The sequence below is a fragment of the Nerophis lumbriciformis genome, linkage group LG06 (assembly GCF_033978685.3).
Source record: "Nerophis lumbriciformis linkage group LG06, RoL_Nlum_v2.1, whole genome shotgun sequence".
Classification (NCBI taxonomy): Eukaryota; Metazoa; Chordata; class Actinopteri; order Syngnathiformes; family Syngnathidae; genus Nerophis; species Nerophis lumbriciformis.
In genome coordinates, this window is record NC_084553.2 from 20,817,949 (window position 1) to 20,835,106 (window position 17,158).

Consider the following 17,158-nt stretch of genomic DNA (forward strand, 5'->3'; position numbering starts at 1 on the left):
CGCGTGAAAAAGTCAGTACTCCTCTGTATCAAACTAACTGTTCCATACCAAAAAAAAATTATGTTGCCAACACATGTACTTCTACATGTCAAGACTTGGACTATGGGTTGTTTGTTTTCCCGAGATGCAAGTAAAGCTGGATCGGACATGGCTTGGAGGTGAGTACATATTTAATTAAACACTAACAAACTACAAAAAAAGAAGCAAACAAAAGGCGCACACAATGGCGGAGAACAAACTTGACTAATGAAACCAAAAGACTAGCACAAAGACAATTAACTATGAACACGAAACTAAAACACTTACTGTGGCATGGCATGAAGCATGAACTACAGTAAACAGGAATTTCATGGGTAGCAGAGGTAGTATGAATAGATAATGTCACCAGGACGATCAACAGAAAAAGACAGGTTTAAATAACAGTGGCATGATTAGTGACAGGTGTGTGAGTTCAAAGCGTGAGACAGGTGCGTGACATGAGGACAGGTGAAAACTAATGGGTAGTCATGGAAACAAAAACAATGGAGCGTAAACAGAAACTAAAGAGTCCAATAACTAAACAAAACAAAACATGATCCAAAAGACATGACACTACACCACTGGTAGCTCCTCTACTCGAGTACAACAACCATTTTTGTACAACTTTTGTTTATTTTTTAAGTTGTGTAAGTTTTGTTGTGTGTGTCTGAACAGCAAATGACAATGCGTCAGCACCATGGATAGCTCTTTAACGACTAGTATCAGTATTTGCTTGCTGTTGGCTTGTTTAATACCAGTCATTGCTGCTACAGTTCATTTTAAAAAATACTCCCATTGCTGATTATTCCTATACAAAGTAATGTACCGGTAGTTACTTTAATAACTAATGTATTTTAAAAGTAATCAAGTTATATTACAAGTTACTTTGTTAGTTACATTTTGTTGCCAGCACAGAGTGTATGACAAACTCTTAAGGTTATATTGAGATTTTTTTTCGACATGTAAACACTTCCTTATGGTCTACATAACATGTAATGGTGGTTCTTTGGTCAAAATGTTGCATAGATGATCTTTTCAAGATCATTTTCAAGCTGCTTTCTGACCGTCTCTTTAGGATGTGCTGTTTTGTGGGCACTTTTATTTACGTGCCTCCACCTTGACTGTCTTCACTCTGCCGTCTTTTTTTTTGGTCGTATTTAGCACTTCCATAGCTAATAACATATAAGTTCAAGCTATACGCTACTTTGTGTTAGAGATGGCAATAGCAGAGGATATATATATATATATATATTTTTATGAATCTAGAAATCTTGCGGCTGCAGGTAACTTCCTGTTTGCCAAATGGTATGCCCCTGGGTTTGATAACCGCTTTACACATGAATTGTCTTGGTGCTGTAAACATGTCCTTTGGCACACGTGTAGTCAGTCCGTGAGACACAAAAGAGAGAAAATACACATTTTTTTCCAAGGAAAATGACAAAAATAGTAATTCAGTGACTTTGGTAAGTAATTTTAATATGATTACTGGTTTAGAATTAGTAACATGTTAAATAACTTTTTGCTAAAAAACATGGTCATGTCAGTGTTAACATGTTACCTGGTAACACATTACACTGATAGCACTTATAGCACACCTTGCATTCCGTGCTTTGAACTTAGTTAAAATGTATACTGTAAGCCCTCGGGTACTGCATTGATGCCTCTGTCACATTGTAACATTCTAAGACAGCCACAGAAAAAACAAACATCCCAGCAAAAGTGTGCAATATAAAATGTGTGTATTATAGTGAGTCCTCCGACTTACAAAGCTGGACCGCAAACATGTCCAACAAATTCTTAAAATGGTAGCTGATGACACCCCAAATTTATGACAAAAATGTTCAATCTGAATGAAAGGTCAGGGTACTTTATTTTAGAATCAAACACTCAAGCATTGTGAATAGCAGTGTTGGGTTAGTTACTGAAAAGCAGTAACTAGTTACAGTTACTAGTTACTTCATTTCAAAAGTAACTCAGTTACTAACTCAGTTACTTACACCAAAAAGTAATGCGTTACTGTGAAAAGTAACTATTTAGTTACTTCTTTTTTCCCCCTTTTTTTAAAGCTCCAATTAATGCCCTTTTAGCCTTCATTTCAGTAGTGTTATTGCACTGGAGAATAATACAATGTGTTGATCAACTTGACATGCATTTGCATCACTCAACTCTGCTAAGCCATGTGGTCTACATACAACACACAAAGACAAAGATATGTTACAAAGGCCAATTTGTTTCTGGCCAGAACAAATTAACAAAACTATTTTAAATAGCTGCAACATAACATACATAAGTAACAAACAGCATAATAACAGCATAGCTGTAAAGCAAGAAAGGCACACACTACATACACAAAGTCTAACCAGGCATTTTCTTCCTCAAGTAATTCTTATACAAAATCATGTCTGAAACCCAGAACACTACACATTTCCCCAGTTTTAGTTTAGAGATAAGGAAAGTTTGGCCTGGCCCACCAGCATCCCTCTTTATGTTTGTGAACTTTATAGTCTATACATTTAGAGTGATGTGATAATCAAACACTCTAGAAGTCTAGAATGAAAGAGTATATACGAGAATTGACAGCAACGTTCCCTCTAAGGAGTGCGCATGTGCAATTGCGCACTGCTCAAGCGTCCTCTGCGCACGGCAAATCTATGCCATGCACAAAATCAAATAAAAAAATAAGCGCATAACAATTTTCGACACGACATGGACACGACAGAGAAAACCGTTTTCGTCATCATTGTTCAAATATTGTAACGTCTGTCGAGACGCTTTGAGGACATGAATTCCATCCATCACTTTACTGAGCAAAACTCTTTACTGTCGGCCATAAACACATGACCAAAACATTAGTAAAAAAAATTATATCTAGCAAAACTGGTCATTTTCTGCAGTACAAACCAGACCAAAAGCAACTTTGTTATATCAACAGCAGCCGCTCGCTCTCTCACGTGCGCCAACACTTGCACATATGGCACTTAGCCAGTGATGCGTTAACAGCCACACAAAAAGTCGGACAACTCCAACACCACACATAAAGTGTCATTCCAGGTCGTTACACTATGATTTACCAATCAAATGTGTGCTTATTCTAGTGTCATTTATTAGGAATCTTAATTTATAAATATTAATCATGAAATGCTGTTAGTATATTAAATAAATACTAATAAAAATATATTTTTTACAAACAGGAAGTTGCAGGAATGTACACATGATCCCCTGCTTACATCTCATTGTGCAACATGTGAATGTTTTAATGGGAACTAAATGCAATGTCTGAAAGGGGTACAAATTATTTCCAAAGCAGGACCTCCGCCCAGACAAACAATACAAGTACACAGTTCATGAAAAACAATATTTGTTGCTATTGTCATTATAAGTGGGCCTAAACACTTATATTAGAAATGGAAATGACTGCTGTCATTTGATTATAATAATAAGAGAATGTTGTCTGTCTATCTGTGTTGGCCCTGTGATGAGGTGGGGACTTGTCCAGGGTGTACCCTGCCTTCCGCCCGAATGCAGCTGAGATAGGCTCCAGCGACCCCGAAAGGGACAAGTGGTAGGAAATGGATGGATGGATGGAGATGTAAGTTGTTATTTAGTGAGGTTTGGGACAGGTGTGCTGCTGGTGTAGCCACAGTGTGCACATCTAAAGTTGCTCACATGGACTCCACTCAATGCTCAGGGACTTTTTGCATTTGCTCACACACATGAACAATTAGAGGGAACATTGATTGACAGAGTGTGTGTACCTTCAACGGTGAATGGTGGTGGTGGAGGTAAAGTGGCATCAGAGTCTCTGTCTCTCTTTACTAGCTTCGTCGAAGCATGTTGCTATGTAGCGTGTTTCAGCAGATTTGAATTGCTGTTTTGGGCAGTAGATGGCATCTTTGATCCAAAGCACAATTTACATTTAACTAAAATGTTATTTTCTTTGTGCTCGACAAAAGAAAAGTAGTGAAAATATCTCCATGTTAGCAAACTCGACTTCTGCTCCGCCATGATCAGACACGCCCCCCCCCCCTCGCTCCCCACACTCACACTCAGACACACCCACACAGAGCGCATGTCTCTCTCTCTTCTCCGGCTTGTGACACAAGAAGAATCAGAACGACACATAAAACCTCCGATAAAACACACTTTATACTACATAAAAAGTAACGTAAAATAACGCAGTAACGCATCATGTAGTAACGGTAACGGAGTTACTGAATATAAAAAAATAACGCGTTAGATTACTAGTTACCGCCGAAACTAACGGCGTTACAGTAACGCGTTACTTTGTAACGCGTTAGTCCCAACACTGGTGAATAGTCATTACAACATGAAGAGTTTGCAGTCCTCTGTAATACACAATTCCATGTTTTCTGTGCACAAATATTTTATTTCAGTGTGGTTATCAGTGTCAGTGCCTGTAGTGTTGGTTTGCACGACAGTAGTGGGCCTCATCCGTGACAACAACGACATGGACTACAGGGAAGAGGTGAAACGTCTGGTTGACTGGTGCAGAACCAACAACCTGGTCCTGAATGTCGACAAGACCAAGGAGATCATCGTTGACTTCAGGTAGCACCAGTCCAGCCACGCTCCACTCTTCATCAACGGCACAGCGGTGGAGATGGTAAGCAGCACCAAGTTCCTGGGGGTGCAGATAACTGACAATATGACCTGGTCCCTACACACCGGAGCTCTTGTAAAAAGAGCTCAGCAGCGCATGCACTTTTTGCATCGGATGAAAAGAGCACAGCTCCCTCCCCCCATTCTCGCCACATTCTACAGAGGCACTATAGAGAGCCTGCTGACCAACAGCATCTCTGTCTGGACTGGAGCCTGCAGTGCCTCAGACTGGAAGTCTCTCCAGAGAGTGGTGAGGACGGCGGAAAAGATCATCAGGACTCCTCTTCCTCCTATCCAGGAGATCGCAAAAAGCCGCTGCCTGACCAGGGCTCAGAAAATCTGCAAAGACTCCTCCCACCCCCACCAAGGACTGTTTTCACTGCTGGACTCTAGAAAGAGGTTCCGCAGCCTCCGAAGCAGAACCTCCAGGTTCTGTAACAGCTTCTTCCCTCAGGCCGTAAGACTCTTGAACGCATCATAAAAATCCCCTCAACTCCTCCCAAAATAGATTAACTCGCTGGAATAAAAAAGACAATATAACATACATCCATAAACATGGACGCACGTGAAAAAGTGCGATATATTTATCTGTACAGTAACCTATTTATTTATTTATATGTGCACCTTATTGCTTTTTTATCCTGCACTACCATGAGCTAATGAAATTACATTTTGTTCTTATCTGTGCTGTAAAGTTCAAATTTGAATTACAATAAAAAGGGGAATCATGCACCAGGAAAGAAACCAGCTTGGCCTGTCTTCATATGCAACTCTGCATTTTTGCCTGCAAAATATTAAGCATATTTTTTAATCCAATTGACATACAATACAATGAAAATCATTCATAAAATCAATACATTTTCTTACATAGAATTGACAGTATTGTGTGTATGTAATGTACAAGCAGGGCTGGCTCCTGCCATTAACAATATGCCATTGTTTAAGAACAGAACATAAAAGGGGGCACATATACAATAGCTAATGACATTCATAGGATTCAATTTAAATAGCATCTTATTCAATCCTCAAACCCTAGTCATAAAAACAAAAAAGGGGCCTATTGTAAGAGTACTGCTAAAGGGCATAAAACATGTGTACAGTATATGGTGGTGTGTTATTTGAATTGTGTTCAACATTTCTTTTTTTAGGTTTAATTGCTGTTTGCACTGTTTGAAATACCGTATTTTCCGCACCATAAGCCGCCCTGGGTTATAAGCCGCGCCTTCAATGAACGGCATATTTCAAAACTTTGTCCACCTATAAGCCGCCCTGGGTTATAAGCCGCGCCTACGCTGCGCTAAAGGGAATGTCAAAAAAACAGTCAGATAGGTCAGTCAAACTTTAATAATGTATTACAAACCAGCATTCTAACAACTCTGTTCACCCCCAAAATGTAATGTGCAAATGTGCAATCACAAAAATAGTAACACTCAAATTAGTGCAGAGCAACATCAATAACTCAACGTTGCTCGAACGTTAATGTCACACAACACACAAAATAAACATTTAAAGCTCACTTTCTGAAGTTATTCCTCATCCATAAATCCCTCAAATTCTTCTTCAGTGTCTGAATTAAAAAGTTGGGCGAATACGGCATCCAAAATGGCCGGCTCCGTCTGGTGGAAGTCATCAGAGTCAGTGTCGCTGTTGTTGTCCAGCAGTTCCGTGAATCCTGCCTTCCGGAAAGCTCGGACCACAGTTGAGACTGATCCACTGGCAGATGTTGGCGTATGTCGTCCGGCGCTGTCTCCCTGTCTTAGTGGCGCAGGTCATCTTGTTGCTTCCTCTACCTACGCACCATTGATTCATTTATGTTCAATTCTCTCGCTGCTGCTCTATTTCCGTGTTCTACTGCGTGACTTATTGCCTTGAGTTTGAATTCTGCGTTGTACGCGTGTCTCTTAATAGGAGCCATTTTGTAGTCTTTACAGATGTAAACACACAAATGAAATGAAACGTAATATCCGCGCGCTTCTTCTTCTACGGGGGCGGGTGCTTACCTTGGCGGTTGCTTACCGTAGAAGAAGAAGCGCTTCCTCTTCTACGAGGAAAAAAGATGGAGGGTGTTTACCGTAGTTGCGAGACCTAAACTTTATGAAAATGAATCTTAATATTAATCCATATATAAAGCGCACCGGGTTATAAGCCGCACTGTCAGCTTTTGAGAAAATTTGTGGTTTTTAGGTGCGGCTAATAGTGCGGAAAATACGGTAGATCTGTTCTAGTCGAATTACTTGGAAGGTACTTTTTGAAGTTTGTGTACACAGGACATTATTGCTTGTGTACAGTATTTTGCATTGGGTTATTTATTTTATTTATTTAATAGTAATATTAGTAGCAGTACACGTAGACAACCACAAACACCAGGCCACAAAAAGCAGGGATCCAGGGTGTACAAGATAACATCATACTGTGCTTTACGGTATAGCTCGGTTGGTAGAGTGGCCGTGCCAGTAACTTGAGGGTTCCAGGTTCGATCCCCGCTTCCGCCATCCTAGTCACTGCCGTTGTGTCCTTGGGCAAGACACTTTACCCACCTGCTCCCAGTGCCACCCACACTGGTTTAAATGCAACTTAGATATTCGGTTTCACTATGTAAAAGCGCTTTGAGTCACTAGAGAAAAGCGCTATATAAATCTAATTCACTTCACTTCACTTTCACAAGCATTTCATCTAAGTTAGCTTTTATGTAGAATGGTAAACACTTTCCATAAAAGTAATTACTAGTCTTCATTCATAAACAACATTAAATCATAACTGACTAAAAGCAGGCGAACATGAGGTGAAATACATAGCATATATTCAATGAGTGAAGCAAATTCGATTCCATACTTTTCCCATCCAGATTCTTCCCTTCAATAATCTTCTCCTTTCTCTTGGTAAATTGCTTTAGACGCTCCCTAACTTTTCACAAGTTTGTCTGTCTGCTCGATTGTGACACAAAAATCAAGGCAATCATTATTTTACATTTACAATCTGCCAGTCACACAACATGACCAACTTCCCAGTTGGTGACATCATCTTCAGGCTTAGTCTTCTTCTTTATTTTTTTTATTTTGTATTATCGGTTGGCACAAAAGCTCTTGAACTGGAGTGTGACTCAAAATGTTGTGACGTCAATCACGCGCAAATGTGACGTCATTTTAATCAAATTACTTCAACTTTACATTTGTTTGAACTAATTCTATTAAAATATTTGAAGTTGTATCTCAAAACATTGTATTGTCATTGTCTGTCTATAAGTTTTGACAGTATGTGTGAGCCTAAAGTGATGCTTTGCGTATTAGAAGCTTGTGACGTCACGCAGTACGTCAAAAACTAACCAATCAAATGACAGCTAGTCAATCACCATTCATTTCTACTCTGGCTTTGAGACTGCAAGGTATGGATTCCAACGTCTTAGTTTTGTGACAATTAATAAGTCATTATTAAAAATTGTCTTGTCAAAAGTTAGCACGTGTGTATCATCAGATTAAGCCTAATTTTATCAAAAACAATCACAATAACCACAACTTTAATTTGATGTTGTCATTAGCATTTCGTATGAAAGTGGGACAGTATGCTATGCGGTTAAAACTCCACGAATGAATTGATTAACGTGGACCCCGACTTAAACAAGTTGAGGGTGTTACCATTTAGTGGTCAATTATACAGAATATGTACTGTACTGTGCAATCTACTAATACAAGTTTCAATCAATCAAAACTCCCTTAACTACAGAACTTGTCGGAGTACTTCTGATTCTGATAAGAAACTGAACATGTAGTTCATAAGAAGCAAAAATTAACCCATTTGAGTTATATGTATAGAGTAATTTCACATATAGCACAAACATTACAAGATGCTACCGAGAAAAAAACAAACATTTGATCTCGCCGACACCTATACAAATAGTACTACTGCCATTTATCCACTTGAGGGCGCTAGTACACTCCAGTCAGTGCATAGCGGCCCAGTCTATGTTTTTTGGTCATTGAATTTTCTTTTGATTAATGGAAATTGAAAAACAAAACCATCCATCCATACATTTTCTACCGCCTATCCCTTTCGGGGTCGCGGGGGGTGCTGGAGCCTACCTCAGCTACAATCGGGTGGAAGGCGTTGTACACACAAGTCGCCACCTCATCGCAGGGCCATCACAGATAGACAGACAACATTCACACTCACATTCACACACTAGGGCCAATTTAGTGTTGCCAATCAACCTATCCCCAGGTGCATGTCTTTCCAACTGGTTTATTTGAATTTCCTTTCAAAATGCAAAAAAGGAACACAAAGTTTTCTTATTTTTTTGTTTTCAAAATTCAATAACTAAATATAAAAAACGGGTTGATTTTCATTTTATATTTCATGAATGAAAAATTAAAAAACCCAGTAATATGAAACAGAAAAACGGACCAAAATAGATGTTTTTCATATTCTGACAGCGGAAGTTTTTATTTTCAAACTAAAAGCAAGTATCGTGTGTTTGACTACAATGTATTTGGAGCCAATGCATTTAGACATTGGAACAACAAGGACTGACACCTACTATGCGCTTAAGTATCACACGAAAGTAGTAGAATAGGGGGATTTGATAACGCTTCATACAATATTATAGTACAGATTTTCTTACAGGCCAGTCTGCGGTCCTGTCTTTAAAATCGCTACTTTCGGTTTTGGTGTCGGAATATTAAAACTCATCCGTTTTCATCTGTTTTTCTGTTTCTGTTGATATGTGCGTAGACATTTCTGTAGATCTCATTCCTCGTTATGTCGTGTCTAAAATAATTTCTGTGTACGGCTCTAAATACATTTTAGCCAGTGTCAAAAAATCAGTTTTAGTCTGTTTTTTCATTTCTGTTTGCTGGGATTGTCTTTTTTCCTTTATGAAATTTAAAATGAAAATCAAACAGTTTTTATACTTTGTTATTGCTTTTCAATACCAAATAAGAAAAAAGTTTTATTTTTCAATGTTCTTTTTTGTATGTTGAAACTCAATTCACACAAACCAGTGTTTTTTTGTTTTTAAATTTTCATGAATTAAATACCAAAACATGCCCTGACCGCGAGCCTATGTGGTGGCCATCTCATTTATGGCAATACAATACAATATGTTGTATATTAAAAATAAATCATGAGTTGCTTATTTTTCATTATATTTGGAAGCGATTTACTTCATCTCAAAGTAAACACTTGCACATTTAATGAACAACATTTTATATTTTTATTAAAAAAAAAAAATTGCCATGAAAGAGTATTCCCAATGTCCTTGTTTTAACGGTTTGCAACACAATGTGCCAACATTAATAATAATAATAATAATAACTTGGATTTATATAGCGCTTCTCTAAGTACCCAAAGTCGCTTTACATGTAGAACCCATCATTCATTCACACCTGGTGGTGGTAAGCTACTTTCATAGCCACAGCTGCCCTGGGGTAGACTGACGGAAGCGTGGCTGCAATTTGCGCCAACGGCCCCTCCGACCACCACCTATCATTCATCATTCAATTCACCGGTGTGAGTGGCACCGGGGTGAAGGGTGAAAGGGTGAAGTGTCCCACCCAAGGACACAACGGCAGCGATTTTTTGGATGGTAAGAGGCGGGGAGCGAACTTGCAACCCTCAGGTTTCTGGCACGGTTGCTCTACCCACTACGCCATGCCGCCCCAACATTCTTGTGGACTTCGTAGGCATGCAGCGCAAAGGTATCTTAGCTATTAATATGTATATATATATATATATATATATATATATATATATATATATATATATATATATATATATATATATATATATATATATGTATGTATGTATATATATATGTATATATATATATATATATATATATATATATATATATATATATATATATATATATATATATATGTATGTATATATATGTATGTATATATATATGTATGTATATATATAAGATGTATCTAGCTATTAATATGTGGAGCACAAGAGAAGGCTCTTGATTAAATGCTACTTCCAGCTGTACATTGCACAATTGGATGTTGTAATTACATTAATTATCTATGTATGTTTTGGTATGAATAATAATGTATTAACTAACTATACTTTGTGCTATGTTTAGCTTTTTTTCTAGAAATTTTCATGGCCATGAAAATTGACACGTTGGTTCCCCTTCATGTGAAGGTCGTTCCCACGAGGTCACAAGGGTCACAAGTTGGATCTTCATTAAGGAGGAAGACAGTGTGGAGGCCGCTGTACATTACAGAAAAAAAGTGGTAGCAATTTCAGACAGCAAAATCATTTTCAAAATTATATTCTTTGAGCCACAGGCCGCAAAAATCATAGCTGGCAGCAGCTATGTACTGAAAAATTATGGAATTGGAAGAAAGGACAGACATGTCCTTCTTTCAAAATCGAATCTAAAAATATTTAATACTGTCACAGTGCAGGTGAGCGCAGACCTGGATGAACCTGTACCCCGAGTCTGTGTCCAAGGAGATAAAGGATGTCATTAAGATGGGTCAAACGGACATCCTGGTGTCCACCCAAGGACTCATTTTTAAAGTAATTAAATTTCTTAAATCAGGGGTCGGCAACCCGCGGCTCTAGAGCCGCATGCGGCTCTTTAGCGCCGCCCTAGTGGCTCTCTGGAGCTTTTTCAAAAATGTATGAAAAATGGAAAAAGATGAGGGGAAACATTTTTTGTTGTTGTTTTAATATGGTTTCTGTAGGAGGACAAACATGAGACAAACCTCCCTAATTGTTATAAAGCACACTGTTTATATTAAACATGCTTCACTGATTCGAATATTTGGCGAGTGCCGTTTTGTCCTACTAATTTTGGCGGTCCTTGAACTCACAGTAGTTTGTTTACATGTATAACTTACATGTTTTATGCCACTTCTTTTTCTGTCTTATTTTGTCCACCAAACTATTAACGTTGTGCGTGAATGCACAAAGGTGAGTTTTGTTGATGTTATTGACTTGTGTGGAGTGCTAATCAGGCATATTTGGTCACTGCATGACTGCAAGCTAATCGATGCTAACATGCTATTTAGGCTAGCTATATGTACATATTGCATCATTATGCCTCATCTGTAGGGATATTTGAGGTCATTTAGTTTCCTTTAAGTCCTCTTAATTCAATGTATATCTCATGACACACTATCTGTATGTAATATGGCTTTTAATTTGTTGCGGCTCCAGACAGATGTGTTTTTGTATTTTTGGTCCAATATGGCTCTTTCAACATTTTGGGTTGCCGACACCTGTCTTAAATGAATCTAAAATTTGTTCTTAATGTCAAATCACTTGCTATTTGTCTCAGTGAATGTGTCTCCCCACTCATTGCATCTACATTCAAACAAATGAAGTGCTCTTTCTTTCTCTTCATTCATGTTTTTCTTTACTCATTAGATGCAGCGAATCCGTGAGGTCCAAATCAGGGGCACCTGAGGACTTTTTTTTTGAAAGAAGTAAGCAACTTAGTTTTTTGTTTTTTTACTGATGAAGTCAATCAGTAACACTGCTGATTTGACACACTTGACACAGGCAGCTGCTCCATTGTATGTATTCATTTAACATTCAGTTGATGTTTTTCACTTGATTTTGCAGGATGGTGGAGAGGTGAGGCTTGTGCTGTGGAGGGAAGCCAACCTCACGTCCATCACAGAGGGTCAAGAACTAAGGCTAACGCATATGAGGGACAAACTTCCACCTCAGGGCTTCAGCCTGGAGACTTCTGAGTTTTTAGAGATCGGTGTAAGTATACATCATTTATATTCAACAACATTGTCAATTTTTATTATTGATATCTGTTATGTTTTGTTGTCTCAACAATGTCTGTGTGTGGGAGATAATGGACTAACAAGGCTGATATTTTCACATGCTTGGTTTAAACACTTTGTGAAATATTTACATATTTATTAAGTGTTTTTCTTCTTTTTTTTGTCAAGTCATAGCATATGAGATGAGGTGTGTGAACACATGACAGAGTATGTTGTGCCTTTGTTACTCAGGTATGGGTGTTTTCCTGAGGACCCAACCATCTCAGATAGAGGTTTAAATGTGACTTTGCACTATGATGGTGGGGTTCTCAGGAACCTCACACAGAAAGAATTAGAACCATACCACCCCCCCTCACACACACACACACACACTTTCCGTTCTTATTTTAATGGTTTTCATGTTTGCGGTTTTTAATGTTGTCTAATAAATGTTTCAGTGTTCAGAACTGTAGTTGTGCACACACAAAAACACACACACATTTGCTAAGCATGTATGTATACATGCTGTTTTGTCTTTCCACATTTCTTTTGATATCATTCATTTAAAAGGCACTGGTTATTGTTGATTCCAAAATTTTCATCAAGTTTATTTGAGACTGCTGGTATTTTACTTATTTGCACAACAATTTAAACGCTTAAAGACTATAGTCATTCTTACCTTAATGTGTAGTCTACGACTTGTCAAATCCTTTACTGTCGCAGGTGTGTTTGCTGGTGGTTTGAAGTGCAGAAATGAGGTCCCAAACCCCATGGACCACGCAGGTGATGCACAGTATTTACAACAAGCACATTGTGTGTTGTGGTCATCTTCATAAAAAAGATGTGTTGTGCACCATGTTGAAGAAGAAAATCAAAATGACTTGTGTTTTTAACAAATGTACACAAATCCAAACCTTGAACTTTGTTTTTATTGTTATCATCATAAGCTTTATTAAAGTACAATTATGTAATTTTTTTTAATTAACTTTTTTCATTCAACAACAAGGAAATTGTGTGTTGTGGTCACCTTCAAACAGATTTGATGAGCCACTTACATATAGCTTGTCAAGGAAGAAAATCTAAATAACTTGTGTTTTTAAGAAATGCAGATGAATTCAAAACTTAAAATAGTTTTGTCAAGAGATATATGTACTTTATTTTATTATCATCCCATATAACTATGTTACAACTACTTACTCTTAGATTAAATTGTTCTAGTATCCATCCATCCATTTTCTACCGCTTATTCCCTTCGGGGTCACGGGGGGCGCTGGAGCCTATCTCATCTACAATCGGGTGTTCTAGTATATATATGTATATATATATAAATTAGACATATATAATTTATATATATTTACATATATATGAGGTTTATGACAACAAACTAGCACCTACATCAGCACCTTAAACAGTTCTGTATCAACTCTATCACCCCATTGATGTCAGTATCGCCTCTGGCTGCTGAATATTCTGCAATGGTGATACAAATGTTCTGCTCATTCAGAACATAATGGCTGTCAATATAGTTGTAAAATATGTCCACATTTCCTGCCGCAACATTCCTTTTAAAAATGAAAAATGGTGCCACAATATTAACAGTAGCACATCACACAGAACATTTAAAACATGACAAATGACCAAAGGGGCCTAAACAAACGACTAAAAGCATAAAAAAACCATCAACAAATTAGCTAAGTTATTCAAAAGTGTAGTTAAATATGTTATTAACTATAACCTAGTAGGTTCTAAAATAGTTTAATTTGCAACGGAAGAGGGCGGTATCACCAGACTGGAAGTAACCATGTTACCATGTTACTGTTCGCAAGCTAACGTTTTACTCTAGCATTTTAGATAACTTCGTACTTTTTAACCTAACCTACATTTCACATCTCAAGATTTTTACTACGTTTCAGTATGTCATGATCCGTGGCCCGGATCATGTTTTGTTTAGTTATGTTCTGTTAGTTTTGGACTCCCTGAGTTCCTGTTTTGTGCACCTCTGGGTTTGTTTTGCTTTCCATGGGTACTAATTGGGTTCACCTGCCTCTGGTTACTGGTCGGCACGCTCACCTGCTGTCAAGCACTAATCAGAGAGCTATTTATTCACCTTTCTCGCCACGCTCAGTCTGGCTTCGTTGTTTGCTGTATGCAACAGACACGTAGGGTTATTTCTTGTTTCCTAGTTTATGATTTCTGTGCTAAGTGGTTACCTTAGCTTCCCGTGCGATCGCCACGTTTTCCTTTTGCTTGTTTTCTGTTTTTGGTTTGTGCTATGATTTATGAGAAATAAATCATCTCCGACCTCACGCTTTTGTCCGGAGTTGTCCGTCTGCATTCCGAGAGAACGAACCCCGCAGTAAGATGCGACCCCCACGTGACAAAGTACAGTTTCTGCTCCTCACCTCTCAAACCATTTTAACATTCTATTTCAACTTTCGAACCATTTCTACATTCCACTAGAATTTCAATTTAGCGTCAGCTCTTCAACATTCAAACTATTCTTACATTCATACTACATTCTGTCAGTATTTCACTTCAACTTCAGAATTGGAACATTCACACGCAATTCCTTCAGGAATTGCTGTTACGTCTTGGACGCATGGTTGTGGTTGTCGTGTTCCTTCCAAGGCAGGAGACAAGCAGGAGTGGAGTGCAGGTAAGATTTAAGTATATTTAATAAATAAAAGACAGGACAAAAATACAAAAACTGAGGACGCTAGCAAGCGTGGAGCTAAATAAAAATCAAAATGTCACCAAGGGCGAAAAAACCGGGATTCTGGTCGGCAGAATAATATAAAGAGCGTGGAGCAAAAACAGGAGGACGTAAATGTTGCCTATTGCAAACATTGACCCAGCACTTACGGCTGGGTGACAGGAAACTATAAAGGGGAGTGAATAGCCAAAACACCTGGTGGAAACACTAATTGCCAAAACTAAGACAGGTGAGGAGAATCAGTGCCCATGGAAACCAGCAGTAAACAGGGAAAGAGGGTGCACCCAGGAAACCGACTAAAACCAGAAACATAATCAACATAATTCATGCCATGATCCGGGTAACGGATCATGACATAACCCCCCCCTTAAGGGACGGATCCCAGACGTCCCAAACTAGAAACCCCTCCCCAAAAAAAACCCCCAGAAAGTCAAAAGTCACGGGAGGGTGGAGGGAGGACTTGGTGGTGGGCCGCCAGGCCACGTGTCCCCGAAGCCACCGGGGACAAGTCAGGTGGCGGCGGCGGGTGGATTGTCGCCGCAATCGTCGAGGCGGGCGACCTCGGAACGGCCATGTCTGTGGCCGTTGAGGAGGCGGACGAGACTGGCGCCAGAACTTCAGCAGTCTTTGAGTCCTGTACCAATGTCTGGGGCGTCGCTGCTGTTGGCGCCAAAAGCGTCCATGAAAAGTCCAGAAACGACAAGGTGGGCGGCGCCGTGGTGCAGCCCGCCGGACAAGAGGAGGTGGGCGGCGCCGAGGTGCGGCCCGCCGGACCCGAGGAGGTGGGCGGCGCCGTGGTGCGGCCCGCCGGACAAGAGGAGGTGGGCGGCGCCGAGGTGCGGCCCGCCGGACACGAAGAGGTGGGCGGCGCCGAGGTGCGGCCCGCCGGACACGAGCAGGTGGGCGGCGCCGTGTTGCGGCCCGCCGGACACGAGGAGGTGGGCGGCGCCGTGCTGCGGCCCGCCGGACACGAGGTGGGTACGTCGTAGGCGAGGCAGGCGCGGGAGGCGTCGTCGGCGTGGTAACAGGAAGCGTCGTCGCCGTGGAAACAGGAAGCGTCATCGCCGTGGAAACAGGAAGCGTCGTCGCCGTGGAAACAGGAAGCGTCGTCGCCGTGGAAACAGGAAGCGTCGTCGCCGTCGGCGTGGGCGGAGCAGGCGGCTCGTCTGTCGGCGTGGGCGGAGCCAGAGGCGGAGCAGGCGGCTCGTATGTCGGCGTGGGCGGAGCAGGCGGCTCGTCTGTCGGCGTGGGCGGAGCCAGAGGCGGAGCAGGCGGCTCGTTTGTCGCCGTGGGCGGAGCCAGAGGCGGAGCAGGAAACGGAGTCTCTGTGGGTGGTGGATGTCTCAGCTGGACTGCTGTGTTGGCCGTAGGGGGAATCATCACCTGCAGTGCGGAGAGTATACTTCCCATCTGTCTCTCCAAAGCACCAAGGCGGGCGTCTTGGTGTTCCGCCATGGCGTTGACGCAAGCCCCAAGAACGCCAAACTGTTCCTCTTGTTGTTCAAGTTGTTTGTCCTGTTGGTGCAATGCCCTTTTTACTGGGTCGGTCTCTGCGGGGTCTTGTGTGCTTTGCAGTGCTGGAGCAGGAGGTGGAGAGGATGACATTTGCAGGACCACCAGGGTTGATGGTGGCGTCAGAGTGGCAGGCGTCTGGGCTGTCGGCGTGGGAGGAGCCAGAGGAGTGGGCGGAGTGTTCTCTGCTGATTGGGATTGTTCTTCCAGTTGCAGTTCAATAAGTACCTTGCGGTACCACTCATCCACCCAAGCCGGACTGTACTTCTCTGGTGGGTCCAACTTTCTTTGTGGCACTGGAGCAGGAAGTAGGGCCGAAGCAGACAGCACCCCCGCTGGAGGAGAGGCAGGCAGCATCCTCAGTGGAATGAGGTCTGCTTGCCCCGCTGACACGCTACCAGCACTGGCCCCCCCCTCAGGAAGCAGATTCCAGATGCTAGATGGAGCTGGTGGGGGGAGCGCTTGTTCGGCGGGAGCAGAGGGCACGGGCGGGTGGGCTCTAGGAAGTCTGGAAGCTGGCCTTGTGCGTGTGCGCCGCTGGCGCCTTTCTGGACAGTTGCCAGCAGGT

General features: G+C 40.9%; 1 protein-coding gene and 1 long non-coding RNA gene across 3 annotated transcripts in view; one reads left to right on the forward strand and one right to left on the reverse strand.

Annotated features, from left to right (window-relative positions):
- Positions 1-4,352: 4,352 nt before the first annotated feature.
- Positions 4,353-17,158, reverse strand: part of LOC133608567 (serine/threonine-protein kinase BRSK2-like) — a 217,136-nt gene continuing 204,330 nt past the window's right edge. The window contains exon 19 of the mRNA XM_072913351.1: positions 4,353-4,660. Coding sequence (XP_072769452.1) covers positions 4,620-4,660 — 41 coding nt within the window. The 3' untranslated portion in view covers positions 4,353-4,619. The remainder of the gene's footprint in view (positions 4,661-17,158) is intronic.
- Positions 10,593-13,686, forward strand: LOC133608569 (uncharacterized). 2 transcript variants are annotated; one of them, XR_009815616.2, is made up of 5 exons: positions 10,593-10,874; positions 11,044-11,163; positions 12,016-12,074; positions 12,214-12,360; positions 13,089-13,686. It is a non-coding gene; the product is annotated as an uncharacterized lncRNA (long non-coding RNA). The 2 variants fall into 2 exon arrangements; XR_009815615.2 differs by having other exon boundaries at positions 10,593-11,163.